General features: G+C 54.1%; 2 protein-coding genes across 5 annotated transcripts; one reads left to right on the plus strand and one right to left on the minus strand.

The window, feature by feature from the left end:
• The first annotated feature begins 260 nt into the window (after positions 1-260).
• Positions 261-3,900, plus strand: FABP3 (fatty acid binding protein 3). The gene is made up of 4 exons (XM_053998742.1): positions 261-424; positions 1,158-1,330; positions 3,365-3,466; positions 3,606-3,900. Exons 1-4 carry the CDS (start codon positions 352-354, stop codon positions 3,657-3,659), a joined length of 402 nt encoding a protein of 133 aa, XP_053854717.1. The 5' UTR covers positions 261-351; the 3' UTR covers positions 3,660-3,900.
• A 704-nt stretch (positions 3,901-4,604) lies between these two features.
• ZCCHC17 (zinc finger CCHC-type containing 17) lies at positions 4,605-22,347 on the minus strand. 4 transcript variants are annotated; one of them, XM_053998880.1, is made up of 8 exons: positions 22,195-22,347; positions 21,954-22,062; positions 20,524-20,581; positions 18,342-18,442; positions 16,311-16,402; positions 15,077-15,177; positions 12,547-12,695; positions 4,605-5,288 (listed from the first exon to the last, which is right to left on the minus strand). In XM_053998880.1, exons 2-8 carry the CDS (start codon positions 21,993-21,995, stop codon positions 5,118-5,120), a joined length of 714 nt encoding a protein of 237 aa, XP_053854855.1. In that variant the 5' UTR covers positions 21,996-22,062; positions 22,195-22,347; the 3' UTR covers positions 4,605-5,117. The 4 variants fall into 4 exon arrangements, with proteins under 4 accessions (XP_053854855.1, XP_053854856.1, XP_053854858.1 ...); XM_053998881.1 differs by lacking the exon at positions 4,605-5,288 and adding an exon at positions 5,296-5,483; XM_053998883.1 differs by lacking the exon at positions 4,605-5,288 and adding an exon at positions 10,723-11,345.
• Positions 22,348-22,557: the final 210 nt, after the last annotated feature.

The raw sequence follows: 22,557 nt of genomic DNA on the forward strand, positions 1-22,557 counted from the left end.
GCACACACCCCCCGTGCCCACCTCAGCGCCCCCCCAGCCCGCACCCCCCCGTGCCCGCCGTGCCCCGCAGAGCCCGGGCACAGCTCACGACACGAGTGCCGCTCTCGCTGTGCCCATCCCTGCCGCAGCCGGGGGGTCGGGCGGGGGGCGGTGGCCGGGGGCGGGTGGCCGGGCCGGGGTGGCCGCTGGCAGCGCTGCCGGGGAGTATTTCTGGAGCGCGCTGTGCTCTTTCCAATCATGTGATGAGGACATTATTTAAGGCGGCTGCGGGGCCGGAGCAGCTGCAGGCGGTGCCACGCTCGCAGCCGGCCGGACCCCCGCGTGTCTGCGACCCCCCCGCGCCCCCTCGCCATGGTCGACGCCTTCGTGGGCACCTGGAAGCTGGTGGACACCAACAATTTCGATGAGTACATGAAGGCGCTGGGTGAGTGGGCGCGGCTGAGAGCGGATTTGGAGTCACATCACCCCTTTTTCACCCATTTTTTTTTTTCTCTATGCCCCCCCAGTTTGCCTGGTGAACCCCCGCCTCCCTCCGGGGGTCTGCCTGGGGGGCTGCAGGCGGCGGAGAAGTCGCTGCTGCCTCCGTGGGTGGTTTAGGGGGGCTCTGGGGTTTTGTGCACGTGGGGCTGGGCTGGTGAGGGGATGTCGGGCTGGGTGAGGGGGTCTCGGGCTGGGTGAGAGGATGTCAGGCTGGGTGAGAGGGTCTCGGGCTGGGTGAGGGGTCTCGTCCTTCCCGTGCCCCCCCCCCCGGGGGCAGCCTTTGGCAGAGGCTGGAGGGATGAGATGCCCCCCGTGGGTGCTGGGGGCCGCTCAGGACCCCCCCAGCCTTTCCCAACCCCCGAGCCCCCCACGAGCCAGCCCCAGCGTGGTCAGGGGGAGTCCCCCAGCCCAGAGCAGGGCAGGGAAGGGGGGGGACAGACAGCAGCCCCCACCTCACGCAGCTCAGGGGCTGCTGGGTGCTGCTCCCGGATCCATCCCTCCCCGGCCCCCCCACGCTGCTCCTGCCCCGGGGGCGCACGGAGCCCCCCAGGACCATGAGCGGGCAGCGGGTTTGGGGTTCACCCTCCGCCAGCACGGGGAGGAAGAGCTCGGGGGGGATGCCGGGGCTGGGTGGCTGCATCGTGCCCCTCCACACGGCCTCACCCCTCGGTCCCCAGGCGTGGGCTTCGCCACGCGGCAAGTGGCCGGCTTCACCAAGCCCACCACCGTCATCGAGCTGAACGGCGACAAGGTCACCGTGAAGACCCAGAGCACCTTCAAGAACACCGAGATCACCTTCAAGCTGGGCGAGGAGTTCGACGAGACCACGGCGGACGACAGGCACGTCAAGGTGAGCCCCCAGCCCCGCCCCGCCCCGCGGCACCCCCGAAAGGCTCTGCGGGCTCCGGGGGATCGCTCCGACAGCCCGTGCCTCCGGGGCTCCATCCTGGCTGCCTGTGCAAGGGGAACTCCTCTGTGCCCGCCGGGGCCGCTGCTCGAGCCCGCTCCCGGCCAGGCAGCCCCCCCGGGATCCGTTCTGCCTCTCCCGGGGCAGGACGGAGCTGCCGGGAAGGTTGTGCAAGAGCCGGGCTGGCGAGTGCCAGCTTGCTCAAGAGGAGGCCGGCGGCCGCGGTGGGGTGGTGGGAAGTGTCCCTGCTCCGGGGGAAGAGGGGCACGACCCCTCTCTTTTGAGCCCACTCCCCTCTGTGCCTGCCCTCCCAGGCAGGCAGCGCTGCAGGGATGCAGCACCGGGACAATCCCAGCTGCTCGGTGCCTCTCCCAGGGCTGCGGGTCCCTGGGGAGCTCAAAACTTCCCAGGCCAGGCTGCTCCTCCCTGTAAGAGCAAGGAAAAAAAATCACCTGAGAGAGAGCAGTGACTTTCCTGGCTTCTCCCACCCTGCAGGGACAATTTCCCTCGAAGGAGTGGCCCAGCTCCTGATTTTTCCTAGATTCCAGCTGCACTGAGCAGCTGGCAGCTCTGTGCCCCACACCCAGCCCGGGAGCCACCTCAGGAGGAACCTGGGGGCTCTTCGGCCACAAAACCCTTTCCTGGCCCCAGAGCAGGAAGCACAAAGGGCTGGGCTCGAGTGAGGCTGGGGGAAGGGGCTGAGTGTGAGGTCCCTCCCTGCTCCTGGAAGCTGTTCAAGCAGCAGGAACGTGTGACCGGCCCGGAGCTGCTGCCACAGCCCGGGACGTGCCCTTGGGGTGTCCCTCGGCCGGGCCAGAGGGCACGTGATGGGTCAGCGGGGCCAGGACGGCTGCCCGAGGCACGGGGCTGGACAGGATGGGGCAGGTGGGGTCAGCCATGGGGTGCGGGGAGTTGTGGGGCACCCAGGATAGCGTGGAATGGTTTGGGTTGGAATGGACCTGAAATCCCACCCAGTGCCAGCTCTGCCATGGCAGGGACACCTCCCACTGTCCCAGGTGTTCCCAGCCCCAGTGTCCAGCCTGGTCTTGGGCACTGCCAGGGATCCAGGGGCAGCCCCAGCTGCTCTGGGCACCCTGTGCCAGGGCCTCACCCCTTCCCAGGGAGGAATTTCTCCCCCATGTTCCATCCATCCCTGCCCTCTGGCTGTGGGGCACCCAAACCCTGCAGGTCCAAACTTTTGGACAGTTGAGCAGTGTGGGGACCCAGCTATGGGGGGAATTGGGGCCTGAGGGAGCACCCAGAGCCTTGTGGGGATCTGGGGCTGGGGCACACCTGAGCTCTGGACAGACCCAAGCCATGGGGGCACGCGAGGGGCAGCGCCCAGCTCTGGAGGGGCTGGGTGGGGGGCACGGGGCAGGATGGGGACAGGCAGGCGGTGCCAGCGCTGGTGCCAGTGCCTGTCCCGGCACAACCCCGCTGTGCGTGCCGTGGCCGGCGCTGTCACAGTAACCTTGGCACGGGCCGGGCTCTCGGGGCTGAGTCAGCAGCGGCGCTGTGCAAACAGCAGCGCGGCGAGCAGAGGCGCGTTTGCCGCATCAGCCGCTCCAAAACCCCTCGGCGGGCCCTGCAGGGCAGGGAAGCTTCGGTTCCAAGCCCCGATCCCTGCCCCGCCTCTCCGGTCCCGGCCGGAGCCGGCGATCCGCGCTTGGGAGGGCGGCCGGGACAGGTCCGGGTGGCCCCGGAGAGGGACGTGGCCCCGGGGCACGGAGGGCAGGGTGACCGTGCCGGTGGCACCTGGGGTCACAGGGGAGCAGCCGAGGCTCTGACCCAGCGCAGGATCCCGGCCGGGCTGACGCAGCCAGGCGGGGATGGTGCCAGGTGGGCATCCCCATAGTGGCACGCCAGGCTGATCCCGAGCCCTGCGGGGCTCCAGGGTCCCGTCTGAGGGATAAACCCCCTCCGAGCCCAGGAACCCCGGAGAGGAAAGTAACTGTGGGTCTGAATCCCTCCCTGCAGTCCTTGGTCACACTGGATGGAGGCAAACTCGTCCACGTGCAGAAGTGGGACGGGAAGGAGACAACGCTGGTCCGAGAGCTGAAGGATGGGAAGTTAATTCTGGTAAGGAGCTGGTTTTATTCGGACGTTCCCACCTCGGAACTGGTTTTATTCTGAGGTTCCTGCCTCAGAAATGGTTTGAAGTGGGTCAGCTCGGAGCGGGGCAAGGCAGCACTAACTCCTGCCACCTCTCTGCCCCCAGACTCTCACCATGGGCAACGTCGTCTCCACCCGCACCTACGAGAAGGAGACATAGGCGCTGTCCCAGGTCCCCTGCCTGTCACCCGGTGCCACATCGTCCCCACCTGCTGGCCCCGTGCCAGGCACGGCTTCCCGTGGGCTCGGAGCCGCTGCCCCACCGGGGCCGCCCCTGCCCCCGCCCGGCGCCTGCAGGGGCTCCAGGGGCTCGGGTGGTGGTTTCCTGGTTTGTTTGTTGGGTTCTTTTTTAATTGCTAGTGGGAAAAGTCACATGGAAAAATAATAAAGGTGTTGTTACAGCTCTGTGCTCGGTTTTCTCGGGAAAAGGAGGTTTTGGCACGTGCCCACCCACGGGGGTGGCAGGGATGGGGTTAATGGCCGGTGGTCCCAGTAGCCCATGCCAGCCTCTCCTCCACGCTGCGGGGATCGATCAGCTCTGGCTGGCTCCGGGAATGCCCCTCCCAGCCAGGCCGCTCCCCCGGGGCAGGAGGGAGCCCCACAGCCCCGGCCAGAGGGGCAGGCTCCCCTGGAACAAAGGTCCCGAGCTCTTGGTGTCCGGATTTGGGAAGGGAAATGGCCCCAGAGGGGGATGCAGCCCTGGGGAGCGGGGCGGGAAGCACAGGGAAGGAGAAGGGCTAAGGGGAGGCTGCATCAGCAGTCCCAGCTCCCTGCCAGTGCCAGCTCCCTGCAGAGCCAGAGGCCGCAGGGGCGGCTCCTTCCCCGTTCACATCTGTCCCAGCAGGGCCGAGCTGCTCCTGGCACCCTCCCCCTGCCATGCCTTCCCCTGACCTTCAGCTCCACTTACAAGATTTATGCTCCCTCCAGAAGGCTTCTCCTATGGGTTACCTCACCACACACCCCCTTCCCACCCCAGGGAACCTCGGGAAGCAGCCAGAACTTCCCAAAAAAAGCCCCTTTCCCATCTCCTCCACGCAGCCAGCGCTGCTCTCCCCCTGCCCAAGATGAAGTGTGGAGGGTACAGAGGAAAAGAGCCGGTACAAAGTTCAGCTGGAGAGAGCAGAGATTTATTTTCCATCCCTTTCCAAGGCAGCAAACACTCCACAGTCCATGTTTACTCCCAGTATCTGCACTCCCCCACTTGCTCCTTGCTCCTCCACTCCTGGTGTTTGCAGAGAGACCGAGGGAGCCGGGGCAGGTTTGCAGCCCAGAGCTCTGTGCCAGGGGGTTGTGGTCCCACCAAACCCTGTCCCCACCACGGTGTGGGCCTGGCTGTGCCACCCCAACCTCTGCAGGGCTGCTGTCCCCCAGCTGCCAGCGGGACACCAGGGGTGCCCTGCAGGGTGTCACGAGCCTGTGCTGGCAGCAGCTGTGGGACAAAGGGACAGCCTGTGCCCAAGGTGACAGAGGACAGCTCGTAGCCAGGTCAACACCCGTAACACCACATTACTTTGAGAAGGAAACTCCTTGTCCCTGGAGCAGGAGAGCTGCTGATCCCCGCTGGCTGCACCAGGGAATGGCCGTGGCAGCAGCCCAGCCTGCCCTGCTCACCCCAGGGCTACTTCTTGTGCTTCTTCTTCTTCTTCTTCTTCTTGGGAGCCTTGCTGGCTTTCCCGGAGCGCTTGGGCCTCTTGCTGGAGGGCTGAGCTCCGTCGCTGTCCGAGGCCGAGCTGTCCGAGTCCGACTCCGAGGACTGCTTGGCCTTGTGCTTCTTCCTCTTCTTCTTCTCCTAGGAAACCACGGGAAAAGCCTGGGAATGTGGGAATGCTCTCCCTGGTGCTCACCAGGGCAGCACGAGCCTTTCTGGGCCCGCTCCCGCATGGAAAGGGCACGGTGCCCCAGGAGGCAGGAGTTGATCACCACTGCCAGCCCTCAGAGCAGGGCAGGAATTGGAGCAGAAGGGCAACAATGTGGCAATCCAGGGCTGGAAAACATGGGATAATTCATGGAAGGAGAGTTCTTGCTCTCATTCCATTATTTCATTGTTCTTTATTAGTGAAAGTTGGAAGGATGAAGCTTTTTTTCCCAAAAATTGAGTTTCTAAACCAGCCATGAGCACCATCCCTGCAGCCCCAGCCCACCACCAGCCCCCAGCCTGCCAGGACGGGAGCACTGGAGCACCCAAACACTCCCAGCTCCAGGCAGGAGAGCCCAGTGGAGCAGCAGGACGAGGCCAGTGCCCTCTTGCAAGATGTGGCCCTTTGCACAACCTCCCTAAAGATTTCACCACCCCCTCTTCTTTCCCAACTTCCTTTGTGCCCCTTCCTGCGCCTCAATTTCCTCTGCACCCCAACTTCCCACTGCACCCCTTCCTGCTCCCCAATTTCTCCTGAACCCCATCCTGCTCATCTTCCCATTGCACCTTGTCCTGCTCCCCAATTTGCTCTGCACCCCTTCTGCTCCCCAACTTCCCCCTGCACCCCATCCTGCTGACTCCTTCATACACTCTCCCCCTTCCCAATTTTCCTTGCACGCCCTCCTGTTCCCAAACTTCTCTTCCACCCTCCCCTGCAGCCTCTGCTGCTCTCTCCCCCTGCACTGCCCCCATGCTGTGCTTCTGCAAAGCCCTGAAGCAGAAGCTCCAGACTGCAGCACGAGAAGAGCTGGTGCTGGAATAAAGCCCATGAGGAGCTCTGAAATGGATCTAAACCCTCCAATTTGAGGTGTGTGACAAAGCAGCAGGCAGAGATTACCCTGAGATTGGGCCTGGGGGGCACTGGGATCACCCCAAGGCAGACCAGCAGGGTTTAATGATGCAGCATGGCAATTTGGGGATATTTAATCAGGACACAGGCCTGGGGAGAGGATCTGACTGATGCCAGGGTTCATCCCCTGCATCCCCTTCCAGCGGGGAGCAGGAATGCTGCCAGCAGCTCCCAAGGGCCTGACACACCCATCCTGCAAAAACTCAGGTGTTCCCTCCCCTTGGCTCTGGGAAGTGAAGGGAAAGCAGCTGGATGGGCCCCTGAAGGAACTGCACCCTGCACGTGGTCAGTGCACAGCTGCAGCTTTCTGTGCCAGCACAGCAGCACCAGCTGCAGCCATGGCAGTGAGAGCCTTTCCTGGCAAAAGGTCTGAGCACCACGGAGTGGTTTGGGTTGAAGGGACCTGAGAAACCACCCAGTTCCACCCCTGTGCCATGGCAGGGACACCTCCCACTGTCCCAGGCTGCTCCAGCCTGGCCTTGGGCTCTCCAGGGATCCAGGGGCAGCCCCAGCTGCTCTGGCAATTCCAGCCCAGCCCCTCCCCACCCTGCCAGGGAACAATTCCCAATTCCCAAGATCCCATCCAGGCCTGCCCTCTGGCACTGGGAGCCATTCCCTGGCTCCTGTCCCTGCAGGCCTTGTCCCCAGTCCCTCTGCAGCTCTCCTGGAGCCCCTTCAGGCCCTGCAGGGGCTCTGAGCTCTCCCTGGAGCTTCTCCTCTCCAGGGGAGCACCCCCAGCTCTCCCAGCCTGGCTCCAGAGGGGCTGATCAGGAATTTTTGCCCTATTTGAGGACTCAAGCAAAGAAGCCAAGGAGGGTTTCAGGGAGCAGAGATGGCCACTGAGGTGACCAAAGCCCTGGGACAGGCTTGGACAGCCCCAGTGAGGAATGTGGCCCGGCAAGCTCAGCTCAGGGCTCTGACTAACCCAGCTTTTAAGCACCTGTGCCCAAATTGGATTGGGTGTCCGAGCACCAGGCCCAGGCTGCCAGCTGGGGAAAAAAAGAAAGGAGCTGGCAGCTTATTTTTAATCAAACAGAACAACTCTTTTAGGGAGCTGGAAGAGCAAAGACAACACCCAGGGCTGAGCATCCAGCAGAGTCCTCTGGGATTCCAGGGAAGGGAGCAGAGGATGGAGTGGCTCCACACCCACCAGACCCTTGTACATTTTAGCTCCGTAACAGCAAATAATGTCACCCAAAACTGAGTCTGTTTTCCTGTGGGGTAACAACAGACTCACTGCAAAGTCCCTGACCCTCAGAGGAAAGGCAGAAGCAAATCCTCCCAGCCCTAAGAGGATGGGAAGGAGTTAAATCCTCCAGAGAAGGGGATGCAGCAAGGAGAATTTTCTCAAGCTTTTCCAGCCTGTGCACATGGTGAGAAAGTTTGACAAGACCTTCACAACCAAGAGTTTCATTCCAGAGCTTGGGAAACTTTCTCAGGATGTGAGGGCTGAAGGCAGGACAGGATGTCACACACAGGATGCTCCTGGGGATGGAGCAGGGGACAAAAAAGCACACATGGGCATTGTGCTGGCTGGAAAAAAATCAACAAACCCTCACTCTCCCCTTTTTGGGGGCTTCTAACAGCCAAAATCACTCCAAGAGAAACAAATCCCTTTTCTGGCACACAGTGGGGTTCTTGGGATGTCCTGTGCAGGGTCAGGAGCTGAACTAAGTGATCCTTGTGTGTGTCTTTTCCAGCCCTGGATATTCCATGATTCTCTGATTCTTCCAGTGCAGCAAATCAGCGCAGCCTGGGCTGGAAGTGCAGCTGGACACAAGGAGAGCTGAGCATTCCCAGAGGAATAAATGTGGCTGTTCCGTGGCTGGAAGGGCTTTGGAACACCCGGGGACAGCGGGAGGTGTCCCTGCCCATGGCACTGGATGGGATTTAAGGTCCTTCCAACCCAACCCATTCCAGGATTTTATGATTTTCAGTAGCAGGAGGCAGCGCTGCTGCAAAATCATCCTGCTCCAGACCTTCCCTTCACTCCAGCATCCCAGCCCTGGGAGCTCAGCACTGAGGTCACCAGGAACTCAGTGTGCAGGGGGTGTTCCCAGCTCAGGGACTGCCCAGCAAAGCCCAGCTTTGTGCCTGCAGGGACACGCTGAGCTGCCCAATGCCCTCCAGCCGTGCTGGATGGGGCTCAGCTCAGCTCTGGCACACCCAGCTCAGCTCAGCTCAGCTCTGGCACACCCAGCTCAGCTCAGCTCAGCTCAGCTTTGGCACACCCAGCTCAGCTCAGCTCAGCTCTGGCACACCCAGCTCAGCTCAGCTCTGGGCACACCCATCATTTTGGGGCAATATTTGGAGAGGATTTGGCCCAAGCAGCTCTCAGTGCAGAGGGTTCCCAGCACACAGAGCTGCACTTCACGGTTCCTTGCACGTCCTGCCCCACCTATGCAATTATCACATCAGAACCCAACAAAAAGTGCTCCAAAACCTCTCTCCAAGCCCCTGTTGGAGCTGCCAGCAGGACAGCAGCAGGCTGGGCTGGAGCCTGAGAGCTGCTTTTCATGGAATTCCTTCCCTACTGCTCCAGAAAGCCCTCCAAGAGGGGCCCCTCCAGCACTCCAGGCTCCCTCCTGTCCTTTGTGAGGAAACTGCTCCAGGCTGTGCTCTCAGAACAGCTCATTCCTCCGAAAGGTATTTGGGGTTGAGATAAGAGGGGAGTGCCCAGAACTGTCCAAGAAGTTGAAATATTTTTCACCAGACCTTTCTGAGGAGTTAAGATCCCATTCCAACAATTTGTGTCTTGTCCTTGTGAGAAACTCGAATGGATTCCTAATGTCTGCATCCCCCAGGGTGTGCCAGGAATCCTTCTAGGCTTCTTAATTTTGTTCTTTATCCTCATTCCACCAGCCAATTCCATTCCAAACAAGATTCATTACACCAATCTAAAGGTGTTTTTGCATCCTATGTTGGAGGAGCAGTCAGAATGAAGCTGAGGAGAAGAACCCAGCCTAGAGGCAGTAAATAAAGACAGCCAGATTCAGAAAAATTTCAATTAAGACAATGTGTGAAGGGCTGTGCCCTCTTAATGCCATGGAGGAACCAGTAAAACCAGTGAAACTGAGGATGGACCAAGGCTGGATGAGCCACAGGTCAAAGAACAGACTTAGGTGTGGTTTTAACATGAAGATCTGCAGGAAGATCTGGAAATCTTCCACGAGGTGGGGAAAAGAGCATTAAAGGCATCTAAAAGCCCCAGTCCCAAAGGCCATCCAAAACCACCTCAGGGATGAGCTGTTCCATGTGGAATAAAGCTCATAAGGAACTTTGAAATGGATCTAAACCCCCAAATTTGAGGTTGTGTGAGCAGAAGATGGGATAAACTTGGAGAATTTCAATGCAAGGGGTTATCCCTCAGCCAGCACTGCAGGTTTTTTTCTTGGAAGACAAAGGCAGCAGGATCAGAAGGGCTCAGCCATTCCCAGCCTCCTGCCTCCCACGCAGTCCCAGCAGGGACACTGCTGTTCCCACAGGAGCTCCTTCACCCTGTGACCCCAGGAGGAGAAGGGACACAGGGCCTGGGCCTGCCCAGCTGTCCCAGACAGGCTCCAGGGCTCATCCCTGGCACAGCACCATGGAATCCTGGAACTCTTTGGGTTGGAAAAGCCCTCCAAAATCAGCCAGTCCAACCATGGCCCCAGCTCCACCAGCACGGCCCCTGGTGCCACATCCACGTGGCTTAGGAGGGATGGGGACTCCACCAGTGCCAGGACAGTTTTATCAACCCTTGCTGTAAAGGATTTTTCCCAAATAACTGGATGGGAGCTGGGGTATAAAAAGGGAAAAGCAGACAAGGGAGCAAAAACTTCAGAGAAGTCAGGGGTGCAGGGGGGAGAACCCCTCCATAAACCTTCAAAACATCCAGATTGCTGCGGGGGCATGGAAGTCAGGGGTGGTTTGAAGCAGAGATGGGGTCAGAGCAGGTGCAATCCCCCTGCCCTCTCCTGGTGCAGGGACAGCAAACATGGCAATTCTGGAGCAGTGGCTCAGTGTCTGCTGGCTTTTACTTTGCATTTCAGTGCAATCTTGCCCTGTTCTGGGACAGAGGAGAAGGGAGCAGCCACACTCTTGTGTTGAAGGTACAGGGATGGGGAGAACAGCCCTGTTATTGGTCTGGCAGGCTGCACACAAGGAGAAAACCTTTAGGTGTCTCTTTTTTCTAACTTGCTGAGCCGTGGGCTGAGCAGTGGCTACCCTAAACCTCCCTGAGCACAACCTGAGGCTGTTTGCTCTCACCCCAACCCCTCATTCCCTGGGAGCATCCCCCTGGCTGTCCCCTCCTGGCAGGAGCTGTGCAGAGCCACAGGGTCCCCCCTGAGGCTCCTTTTCTCCAGGCTGAGCCCCTTCCCAGCTCCCTCAGGATCCTCCAGCCCATTCCCTTCCCTGCACACCCTCCAGCCTCTCCCCTTCTCCCTGCACCACCCATTTTCTCAGGGATTATACAGCACACAGGACAGGGCTCAGTGCTGCCACCCAAGGATGTGTCACTGTCACACCAGTGCCACTCCCACACAGAGACCTGAATCCAGCTCCAGCCTGGAAATACTGGGGGGCTCAGGCAGGAGGGAGAACAGGAGCTGGGAACCACTGGGAAGTCAAGGTGAAATAAAAAGGGGATGAGGACCCTGGAGGAATCTTGGGGAAGAAGAGAAAAAAACCAGAATCTGCAAGGAAACATCAGATCCAGGAAAGCACAAAATGCTGATCCTGAACAATCACAAATATTAATTTTATTGCTCTGACACTCAGTGGAGATGGGATCCCTTGGGAGCTGGCAGCTCCCTGCTCTCATTTAAAAACCCCAGGGCCACACTGGTGTCACACACATGGGAGGGGACAGGTCAGCAAGGAGATTGTCCCTGAATCCACAGAGCTATTTCCACGTGCTGTAAATCCCTGGAGCTCCAGGCAAGCAGGGAAGCACATGATGGCTCCCAGACAAGATCACAGCAGGCACTCCAGACTACAAGGGAACCATTCATCTCCAGGATCCCACATCCTGCCTCCAAAAAAGCTCAAAGTTTTATTATTCCAGCTCTGGAAAACATCTGACAACTTTTGATGTCACCCTTGAGAAGGGAGGGAGATCAAAGGAACAAGTGAGATTTCAAGGAAAGCTATTAATCCAGCAACCCCCCAAAAAAAAAATCAGGAACAAATTCAGGACAGTGACCCACATTTCCTGTAGTGTCAGCAGGGCAAGACTCCACTGGGAATCCCCATGCTGGTGGATGGGCAGGGGCAGGATAACAAGCAGTTTGTGCTATTTGTGCACTTTGTTGTGCATTTTTTCCCCAAAACTTTTAAATAACTTGAGCCTTTTCTGCCTGTTGCCACTCTCCAGGGATACAGAGAGGCCACAGAGTTGGAAAGAGGGGAAAAAATAGAGAAAGGGCTTTGGAAGAGTAATTGAAAGTGGGACTGTGAAGGGGCTAATGGAAGAAGTTATTTAGTGAAGTCTGGAACTGGGTTGTGGCTGTCCCTGGATGTGTCCCAGGCCAGGCTGGATGGGGCTTGGAGCAACCTGGGCACGTGGCAGGGGTGGGATGGGATTTAATGTCCCTTCCACCCCAAACCCTCTGGGATTCTGTGAATACTCATCCCTGAATAAACCTGAGCACCAAAAGCTCCTGGCTCGGGTTCAAGTCTCACCTGTGTTTTATTTTATCTCATCCTGCTCCGAGCCAGAGGTCAAACACAGCCTGGGAAATGTCTCTGATCTGGTGCCATTTTCACAGGGACAGAAAATGCTCTGGAGCCTGGGAATGCTCCCTGTGCAAACACAGCCAGGGATTTTCCCCCAGAGTGTGCAGATAAACCCAACTCCCACAGCTCTGGCAGGGTCAGGATATCCCTGGAGCCAGCAGGGCACCGAGTCCACATCAAAGGAAAGCGTGAGGGCAGGAGAAAGGAGGAAAGCAGGAATCACAGGAATTCAGGACACTGAAGCAATGCCTGCAGAGCCTCACAAAGACCAGGGAAAACAATAATCATCTTTTTCTCACTCTAAGAATATCTTTTGAGGGCTGTGTGTGGTAGCACAAAACCAGCTTGAAGGCAGCTTGACAACAAAAGGAGAAAACCTAAGAATTAGTAAGAAATCTGCAGAGGAGATTCTGGTTTTGCTACAGAACCTGCCCAAAACTGAGGCACCTTCTCGGCCACACCTGGCTACTCACACCCACCTTGCTGGAGTAACTCAATTGTAACTACAGAGCAAATTCCCAATCCCCATTTCCTTTTCCAGGCCAGCCAGAGGCCACCTCATACCTTTTTCCTCTTTTTGGAAGACTCCTCAGCCTGGCTGATCTTTTTATCTCCTTCACGTCCTGCTGCTGCCCCCTCCTCTTCCTCCTCCTCTGGAATGAGGCTGTATTTGGTTCCTCCAGGCTGCATGAAACACTCCTTGGCAAAGTGACCTAGGAGAAAAAGGTGTTTGAAGGAACAACCCAGCCCCTCTTCCTTTTTTTTTGTTCTTTTTTTAACAAATGCACTTTATACACCTGAAGTGCTGCCAAGGCTCTTTTTGATTATCAGTCGCAAGGAGAAAATCTACATTGGACATTTTTTATCCTGAAATTTCACCTGGTTGAACATGCCCTGATTAAACAGGCCAGGGAACAAACATAACCCAGGTCATTCTGGAGGGATTAGTTAGGCAAAAAAGGAAAATATTCTTGTCTCAACAAGTAAAAATCTGTCTCTGCAGGGGCTTAATCAGCCCAGAAAAGAATGGGGGAAAGGTAAAGTGGTGTGACTGGCACCTGGAAAATGAGCTAAAGCCACAAAGAGAGAGAAATTCAGCTCTTCTGGTTCTACTCTTTCTACTCTGGAGGTATCAAAGTTGACCTACTAAGGAGCTGCAGTGGGAATTTGGAGAGCCTGCACCTGCTGTTAGGAGGAGACACCATTATTAAAAAGCAGATTGAAAATAGGTATAATCCTGTTTTTGGGGTTCTTTAAAATAGTGCTTTATACATAATAGTTCTTTAAATAGTAATAATTCTTTAAAATAGTGTTTTAAGGATAATTCTGTACGACTACAGAGCCCACACTCAGCGTTAACCTCCTCCAGAACAGCACGAGCCCCATTAACCATTTCCTCTAAGTAACACAAGTAGGGCACAGCAAAAACTCCTGCACAAGAAACTACTTTGTACCTCAGCAACTTGAATAAATCTACTGCAGGGCACCACAAAGTCTTCACACTGCTGAACCAGGCAGGACATCATTTCAGCAGGCCACAAACTTGGTTTTAGCTCTAAGACACAGCTCCAGTGTGCCACCAGCTGAGCTGCAGCTTCCACTGATGGTTGTTCACAGTGGGACCACCTGCTGAAGGTTTGTTTGCTTCTTAAAAACCAAAATCAAAGTAATTGTCCCAGCTGGGACTCAGGTCCATCCTCCACTTTGCTGAGACCCCCAAGAGCAGCTCCATGCACAGCAGGGGCTCTTCCTGAGCTTTTCCTGTGCTCAGCTGTCCCTTGCTGTCCCCCAGTGCTCTGGAACGTCTACGGGGACTGTGACAACTTTGCCACCCTGAAGGGACACAGCGGGGCTGTCATGGAGCTGCACTACAACACGGATGGCAGGTGAGCCCAGGGGCTCTGTGCTGCTCAGGGAATAGGGCTGCAGCCCCAGGAGAGGCTGAGGGAGCTGGGAAGGGGCTCAGCCTGGAGAAAAGGAGCCTCAGGGGGGACCTTGTGGCTCTGCACAGCTCCTGCCAGGAGGGGACAGCCGGGGGATCGGGCTCTGCTCCAGGGAACAGGGACAGGAGGAGAGGGAACGGCCTCAGGCTGGGCCAGGGCAGGCTCAGGGTGCAATCAGCAGGAATTTCCCCATGGAAAGGGTGCTCAGGCCTTGGAACTGCCCAGGGGGGTTTGGAGTGCCCATCCCTGGAGGTGTCCAAGGAATTCCTGGAGGTGGCACTCAGAGCTCTGGGCTGGGGACAAGGTGGGGACCAGGCACAGCTGGGACTCGATGTCCTTGGCACTCTTTTCCCACCTAAATGATTCTGCCTCCCAGCAGGAAGCACAGAATGGTTGGGGTTGAAGGGAGCTCTGGAGATCCCCTGGAGGAGGTGACACAAGGACACATCCAGGGGGCTGGGATGGCTCCAGAGAGGCAGACTTGCCTCCCTCCCTGTTCTGGAGCTCTGCCATTCCCCATGGACAGCAGCTCTTCCTCACAGCGAGGTGGAGCTCGTTGTGTTTCAGTTTCTGGCCATCACTCCTTGTCCTGTCCCTGAGCAGAGTCTGCACCATCCTCTGACACCCCTGGAGATATTTGTGTGGATTGATGGATTCCCTCTCAGTTTTCTTCTCTACAACAATCAAGCCCACCTCCCTCAGTCTCTCCTCATCTCTCCAGTCCTTCATCATCTTTGTGGCCTCCACTGGCCCCTCACCAGTAGCCCAAAGGGGTGTGATTTTAAGAAATAAACTTTTTTTTTTAAAAGGACTTGAACTAAATATTTTGGGTTTGTAGCAAGACATAAAAAACTCCCTCCTCTAAAGGACAAACATGGAACCAAAATTCAGTCCTTACAACCACATGTAACCATGTCAGCAACTGTGGCTGCCCCTGAATCCCTGAAGTGTCCAAGGTCAGGTTGGACATTGGGGTTTGGAGCAGCCTGGGATGGTGGAAAGTGTCCCTGGGGACTGGAATCAGGTGGGATTTAAGGTCCCTCCCAACTCAAACCACTCTGGAATTCTAACTACGAGGCAGACATTGATACAACCCCAGCAAGGGTCACTGCCTGGCTGGACAGAGAAATGAAGAAGCAGCCCAGACCCACCTTTGCAGCCACATTTCTTGCACACTGTGTTCAGCACAGCCTCCAGGGTGATCTTCTGGCTCGTGTAGTCCCTGAAGGTGCGTTTCCTCCTCTCCTCCTGACTGGGAGGACAAGAACAGTTCCATTTTCAATCCATTCTCATCTTTAATCCCTCATTTTTGTACGACCGCAAGGCTTTTAGAGGTTAAGTGTTGTGGTGGTTTTGAATTGCTGATTGGAGATTTCACTGATTTTGAGATCACATCTGTAAATGTCTCCTGTTGCAGTGTGTTTGCAGGGGTAAGGCCATAGTGTGCACCAGCCAGCCTGCTTCTGAGTCTGTTATCAAAGCCTCAGGAATTCGTCAAGGCTATTGGAACATAAATTGTGCTAAGTTAAGAAAGAAGAGGCTGAGAAAACGAATACCAAGAGCACAAGAACTGGATAAGAGAGGGCTGTGAAACACCTGGATGTAACTAATCACATACTGTGAGAAATGCAGAGAACAAGGCAGCAAGACAAAGGCACCAATCAAGAAGTGTGATCTGAGTAGTTTGCAGAATCTGTAAAAGTGTGTGTAATGTAAACAATAAAGGCTTCTGCTGGATCATACTGCTCAGTTGTGCAGCAGTCCTGGATTTCCCACAACAGTCCCCCATGCAAAACCTGGATACTTGCAAAGTAAAACTTTCTAAACCCAAAGAGCAGAGCTGACCTGGCCTTGGGCACTGTCAGGGACCCAGGGGCAGCCCCAGCTGCTCTGGCAATTCCAGCCCAGCCCCTCCCCAGCCTCCCAGGGAAGAATTCCTTCCCAAAATCCCATCCATCCCTGTCTTGGTAATGAGCCCCTGGCCAGGTAATAATCAACATTGATTCCATGATTCCCAGAAGGTTGATCAATATCTATCTTTTTTAAGAAACCCATTGCTTTTATAGACAGTTAAAATACAGGTAGACTTAATTGGTCCTCTAATCAAAACACTATCACCACTGGCTAATTAAGAAACCACCCTTTGGTAAACAAATCTCTGTAACACATTCCACATGTTCACAACAACAGGTGCAGCAAGTGAAGATAAGAATTGTTTCTCTGATCTTCTCACAGCCTTCCCCAGCACGATGCCTGGGAAGGTTGTGTTTCTCTCTGTGGCCACAGAGCTGCTGCCACACAGCCCTGCCCTCTGGCAGTGGAAACCATTCCCTGTGTCCTTCCCTGTGGGAAGCCATCCCCTCTGTTCTGCTCAGATTTACCCACTCAAGGGAAACGTTGTTGGGATCCAGGTCCTTCCCCGTGCCTTGGTGAACAACCTTCATGGAGAGGGAGAGCTTCAGTTTGTCATCCTTCATCTGGAAAACACACAAATTAGCAGGATGAATTATCGGTGCTGGGACGCCCGACGCGCGGGAAGAATGACGTGTAGGACTCTAATGATTTCAGAAGGCTAATTAATTACTTTATTAAACTGTATTATACTAGAACTATATTACACTAATAAGAACTATCACTATCTAAGTGTATCATTAATGAAAAGACTCTCTGCTGAGAGTCCTGACACAGCTGTGGATCCAACTGGTCAATGAATCCAAAACACCATCACCAGAATCCAACCAAGCCATCACCTTGGGTAAACAATCCCCAGACCATATTCCAGGTGGGCACAAACAGGGAGCAGCAAATGAGCCAAGAATTGCTTTGATTCTCTTTTCTCTGCTTCTCTCAGGAGAAATCCTGAGAAAGTTAAGTCTCTCTGTGTTCAGAGGGTATGTGAATGCCACAATAAATGACCCAAAAACGTTAATGAATGTTGGGGGAGATGAAACAGGAAAGCCTTACAAATATGATTGCCTGGCAAAAGATTTTGAGAATATAGAAACTACAAGTGAGATTGAAATGAAAGCAAGCCTTGAGACACCAAGCCTTGGTCACTGAACAACTGGAAAACAATGGCATGGCTGGCTGAAGGCAATCCCCTTTTGATGAAACAACACCCTCTGCTTGCAGACAGCTCCAAGGGTCAGAGCAGACCCTGCCAGCTTGGCAGAAGGGGCCCAAAGAGTAGGTTTTAGGGTTTAAAATGAAACACAGTAGGGTAATGTCTTGATTCTTATAAGCTGTAGGTAAATGCTGTAGGGTTTACCTACAGGATATATATTTACCTATAGGATTTATACAAGTAGTTTTTAGGGTTTAAAAAGTAACACAGTGTGGTAATGTCATGACTCTTATAGGCTAAATGCTGTAAGATTTGTATCTTGCTACATAGCTAGCTGTATCTTGCTGTATAGCTATTTGTAAATGCTGTAGGATTTGTATCTTGTACTAGATTGGTTAGTGAAAATTAGAATATTCAGCACAGAAGGAGATCTATTGTATTGTAATGGGAACTTCACTCACACTTATTCATACTCTTGCTCCTACTCTTGCCCTCTTTTGCTCTTGCCTCTCTTTCTCTCTTGGGCCTGCTCCTACTCTTGCTCTCACCTCTCTCTTGGGCCTGCTCCTACTCTTGCTCTCACCTCTCTCTTGGGCCTGCTCCTACTCTTGCTCTCTCTCCCTCTCTCTCTCTTGCTCTTTGGGGCCTGCTCCTACTCTTGCTCTATCTCTTGCTCTCTGGGGCCTGCTCGGAGCTGTGGCTGGCAGCCCCAAGCAGGGCCCTGCACCCTCGCCCTTGGCAATAAAGCACAAGTGTAGAGCGCTGGGCTCCAGGACGGTTTGGATGGATGGAGACGAGGGATCTCTGAAGTCAGGTCCTAGAAGTTGTGGTTTATTATAAAGGGTGAAGGGCCCTGCTTGGAGCTGCCAGCCACAGCTCGTGGCAGGCCCAGGGAGAGGAGGGAGAGAAGGGTTCCAGGTGAGGATCCCAAGAGAGTGTCCAGTCCCTCGGCCATACCTTATCAGGGCTTCAAGGTGGGCTGGAACAGGACTTGGGCCAGTGGGATCACAGACACCTGATGCTTCAGGCAGGGTTACAGGTGTGGGATGAACCATACACAGAACATTCCCTGTGACCCTTGGGCCTGTCTGTAGGTACAGGGCATTGTTTAATCAGAGGGGTTGCTTTCAGTCTGGCTATACTGTTGTTTTCTAGTTGCTCAGTAACCAAGGTTTGGTATCTCAAAGCTTGTTCCCATCTCAATATCTGCATTTTCTAACTCATATTTATAAGGCTTGCCTGTTTCATCTTCCCCAACACCCACATTCCAAGGCCTGGCCACAGAGATGCCCCGTGTCCGTCCGTCGCCGGCGGCGAGGAGCAGCCAGGACACGGATTCTCGCTGGGCTCACCTCTCTGCCGACGAGCTTCACCCAGACCGTGTCCCCCACGGCGAGCACCTCTGCGGGGCTGTCCACGGGGCACGAGGACAGCTGAGTCCTGTGCACGAGGCCTGCAGCGGGCAAGGACACAGGGACACAAGCGGCGCTCCCAGCTGCCCTGCGCCGGGCAATGGGCGTCCCACGCGGGGGCAATGGGTGCCCCACGCGGGGCAATGGGTGCCCCACGCGGGGGCAATGGGTGCCCCACGAGAGGCAATGGGCGCCCCACGCGGGGGCAATGGGCGCCCCATGCCGGGCAATGGGCGCCCCACACGGGGGAAATGGGCGCCCCACGCCGGGCAATGGGCGCCCCACACGGGGGAAATGGGCGCCCCACGCCGGGCAATGGGCGCCCCACGCGGGGGCAATGGGCGCCCCATGCTGGGCAATGGGCGCCCCACACGGGGGAAATGGGCGCCCCACGCGGGGGAAATGGGTGCCCCACGCCGGGCAATGGGCGTCCCACTCCGGGCAATGGGTGCCCCACGCGGGGGCAATGGGTGCCCCACGCCGGGCAATGGGCGCCCCACGCCAGGCAATGGGCGCCCCACGCCAGGCAATGGGCGCCCCACGCGGGGCCAATGGGTGCCCCACCCAAGGGCAATGGGCGCCCCACGCCGGGTAATGGGCGCCCCACGCCGGGCAATGGTCGCCCTACGCGGGGGCAATGGGCGCCTCACGCCGGGCAATGGGCGCCCCACGCGGGGCCAATGGGTGCCCCACGCGGGGCCAATGGGTGCCCCACCCAAGGGCAATGGGTGTCCCACGCCAGGTAATGGGCGCCCCAAGCCGGGCAATGGGTGCCCCACGCGGGGGCATGGGCCGGGTGCCATTCAGCAGTGAGTACACACCGGTACATTGTGAGTCAGCAAACAGAATTAATGGGAACTTAGACAAGGAAAATAACATTAGAATTAGAAATGAAAAGAGAATTAGAACAGGAAGAAAAGGAATAAAGAAAAGTAGTAATAAATTAACAAAATAAAAAGAGAATTCGAACATGAAGAAAATTAATAAAGAAAATAATAAATTAATAAATTGTCTATAAATTAATAAATAAAAATAATTAATTAATGCAATAAAAATATATCATTAATAAAATGAATAAAGAAAATTAATAATAAATTAACAAAATAAAAAGAGAATTTGAACATGAAGAAAATAAAGAAAATAATAAATTAACAAATAAAATTAATGTCTATAAATTAATAAATAAAAATAATAATTAATGAAATAAAAATATATCATAAATAAAATGAATAAAGAAAATTAATAATAAATTAACAAAATAAAATTAGAATTAGAACATTAAGAAAATTAATAGAGAAAAGAACAAATAAAATTAATAAATTGTCTATAGGTTCATAAATAAAATTAATGATTAATGCAATAAAAATATGTCATTAATAAAATAAATAAAATTAATAAATTAACAAAATAAGAATATAATTAGAACAGTAATAAAATTATTAAAATTAATAATTAATGAATTAAAAATAGAACATTAATAAAATTAATAAATAAAATTAATAATAATGAAATAGAGATAAAATTATAACATAAATAAAATTAATAAATCAAATTAATAATAAATTAATGAAACAAAATTTGAATTATAACATTAATAAAATTAATAAATCAGATTAATAAATAAAATTAATAAATTATCTATAAAGTAATAAATAAGTAATGAATTAATGGAATGAGTATAGAATGACAACATTAATAAAATTAATAAATCAAATTAATAATAAATCAATGAAATAATAAAATAATTATAATAAAATTAATAAATAAAATCAATGAAATAAATTAATACATTTCATAATAAAAATTAATAACATTATTAAATTTCTTTTACTATAAATAATATTAATTTATTATTGCTTAATAATAATTTTGTTACTAATTTTATTATTGATTTTATTACATGAAATAATAAAATTAATAATAAAATTAGCAATACCATTAACGAATGAATAAAATAAAATAATATAATTGATTAAATTAATAAATAAAATAAAATTAATAGAATAAATTTTTTGAAAGTTTTTTTATTCTGATTAATTAATTTAACGCTAATTTAATTTAATTCTAACTCAAGGCTGCTTGCCTTGGCCACACCAAATGAAACCACTGCAGAGACACCAACCTTGTTTCCTGCAGCCTGGGATTTTGATAAAGGCCCCATAATCTGTCACTGCAGCGACCTGGGGAGCAAATCCACAGCAGAGCTGAGGGACAGCCCTTCCCAACCAGGGCACAGCCCACCTGATCTGGGACTGCCAGAGAGGCACGGCCTGGGCTGGGGGGACATCAAATGCCACCTGGTGCCACCCTCAGGGACACCTCCCCCTGTCCCACAGTGTCCCAGAGTGTCCCAGTGCCAGCCTGGCCCTGGGCACTGCCAGGGATCCAGGGGCAGCCCCAGCTGCTCTGGCAATTCCAGCCCAGCCCCTCCCCACCCTGCCAGGGAACAATTCCCAATTCCCAATGTGAAAAATGCGTATTTTATGATTGGCTTTACGCAAATGTTACAATGAATGTTATATGTGTAACGTTGGGAAGTTGTGCTGTATTAATTCTCTCCAGTAGTGAGCTGAATGTATTTTTAGGTTATAACACAATGTTAAAATAGAAACTATGCTATGTAAGATACTTTTTAACTAGCTCAAGAAAGAGATGGGATAATCAAGAAATTCTTTGCACAAAGATAACAATTACAGAAACCCCTAAATTTTCCAGAGAAGGGGAATTTATGACTTTCCTCATCAACAGAAACGAACTTCTTCAAGCCTGACTGAGACTCGAAGGCGCCTGGGGATTAACAGAAACTTTTTGACAAGTACCAGGCGAATTTCTTGTTTTAAATAAAATAGATGCATAATCAGGAAGTGTTTTGCATATGCAACAGGCTATTGCTTTTAAGGTGATTCCTTTGTTCACGAGGCATGCGTGCCTGACAGCATCTGGACATCCGTAATTCTTTGCTTTTCATTGCCTTGTAATTGTCCTAACTCTACATTTTTATTACTCTAATTGTATTACTATTTTTATAACCATTCTATTACTATTAAACTTTTAAAATTTTAAAAACCAAGTGATTGGCGTTTTTCACACCAAGATCCCACCCAGCCCTGCCCTCTGGCACTGGGAGCCATTCCCTGGCTCCTGTCCCTGCAGGCCTTGTCCCCAGTCCCTCTGCAGCTCTCCTGGAGCCCCTTCAGGCCCTGCAGGGGCTCTGAGCTCTCCCTGGAGCTTCTCCTCTCCAGGGCAGCACCCCCAGCTCTCCCAGCCTGGCTCCAGCCCTGGAGCAGCTCCGTGGGTTCCTCTGGGCTCTCTCCAGCAGCTCCAGGTGCCGCTGCTGTTGGAATTCCGAGCTCTGCACGTGGGGGATCGGGGGACAGAAGAGGCCAGAGCCGCCTCTCGCCTGCTGCCCCCAGAGCTGCACACGTACGGCTCCACGGGCACAGGCGTGTGCAGCTGCTCAGAGCCCTCCGCCACCCCGCGCTAAGCCCCGAGCGAACGGACAGAAGAAATTCCACCGAGCACGGCCCGGGCCGCGCCAGCCGCTCCCCGCACCTCGCCCTGGAAGATGGAGTAGAGCTCGGGCAGCGGCTCCATCGCCTCCCAAGGTGCCGTGACAGCCAGCTGGAGTCACCCCTCGCTACCGCATCTCCTCCGCGGGATGCTGAGGAAAGAAACATTTCATGAACGCCCGAAAACCCCCGGAGAGCCCTCACGGAGCCCTCGGGGCTCAGCGGCTTGAGGGCCGCGGGGACGGACCCGAACGGAACCCGCAGTGCTCCGGTGCAGAACTGACCCGGACCGGCGCGGCGGGACAAGACGGCTCCTCCCGGAGCCCGCGGGGCGGCGGGGGCTCGTCAGCGCCCGCGGCAGCAACTCCAACGCGCCGCCGCCGCCTCAGCCTCAGCCTCCCCCGGCCGCCGCCGCCATTGCCCCCTCACGCTGAGAGGCCGCGCTCCCCGCCAATCACAGCGCGCAATGTTGCTGGGTGGCGGCCCACAGCCAATCAGCGTTACCCATGCTCCCCAGCTCCCGCCCTCCTCCAATCAGAGCGAGGCGCGCCAGAAGTCGCCGCGCTCCCCGCTGGATCCTCGGCGCGCCGGCACGGCGTCGGGGGGGCGGGACATCCCCGCGCTCCGCCAATCAGCGCGGCGGGCGC

Source organism: Vidua macroura, chromosome 25 (genome assembly GCF_024509145.1).
Source record: "Vidua macroura isolate BioBank_ID:100142 chromosome 25, ASM2450914v1, whole genome shotgun sequence".
NCBI classification, from domain to species: Eukaryota; Metazoa; Chordata; class Aves; order Passeriformes; family Viduidae; genus Vidua; species Vidua macroura.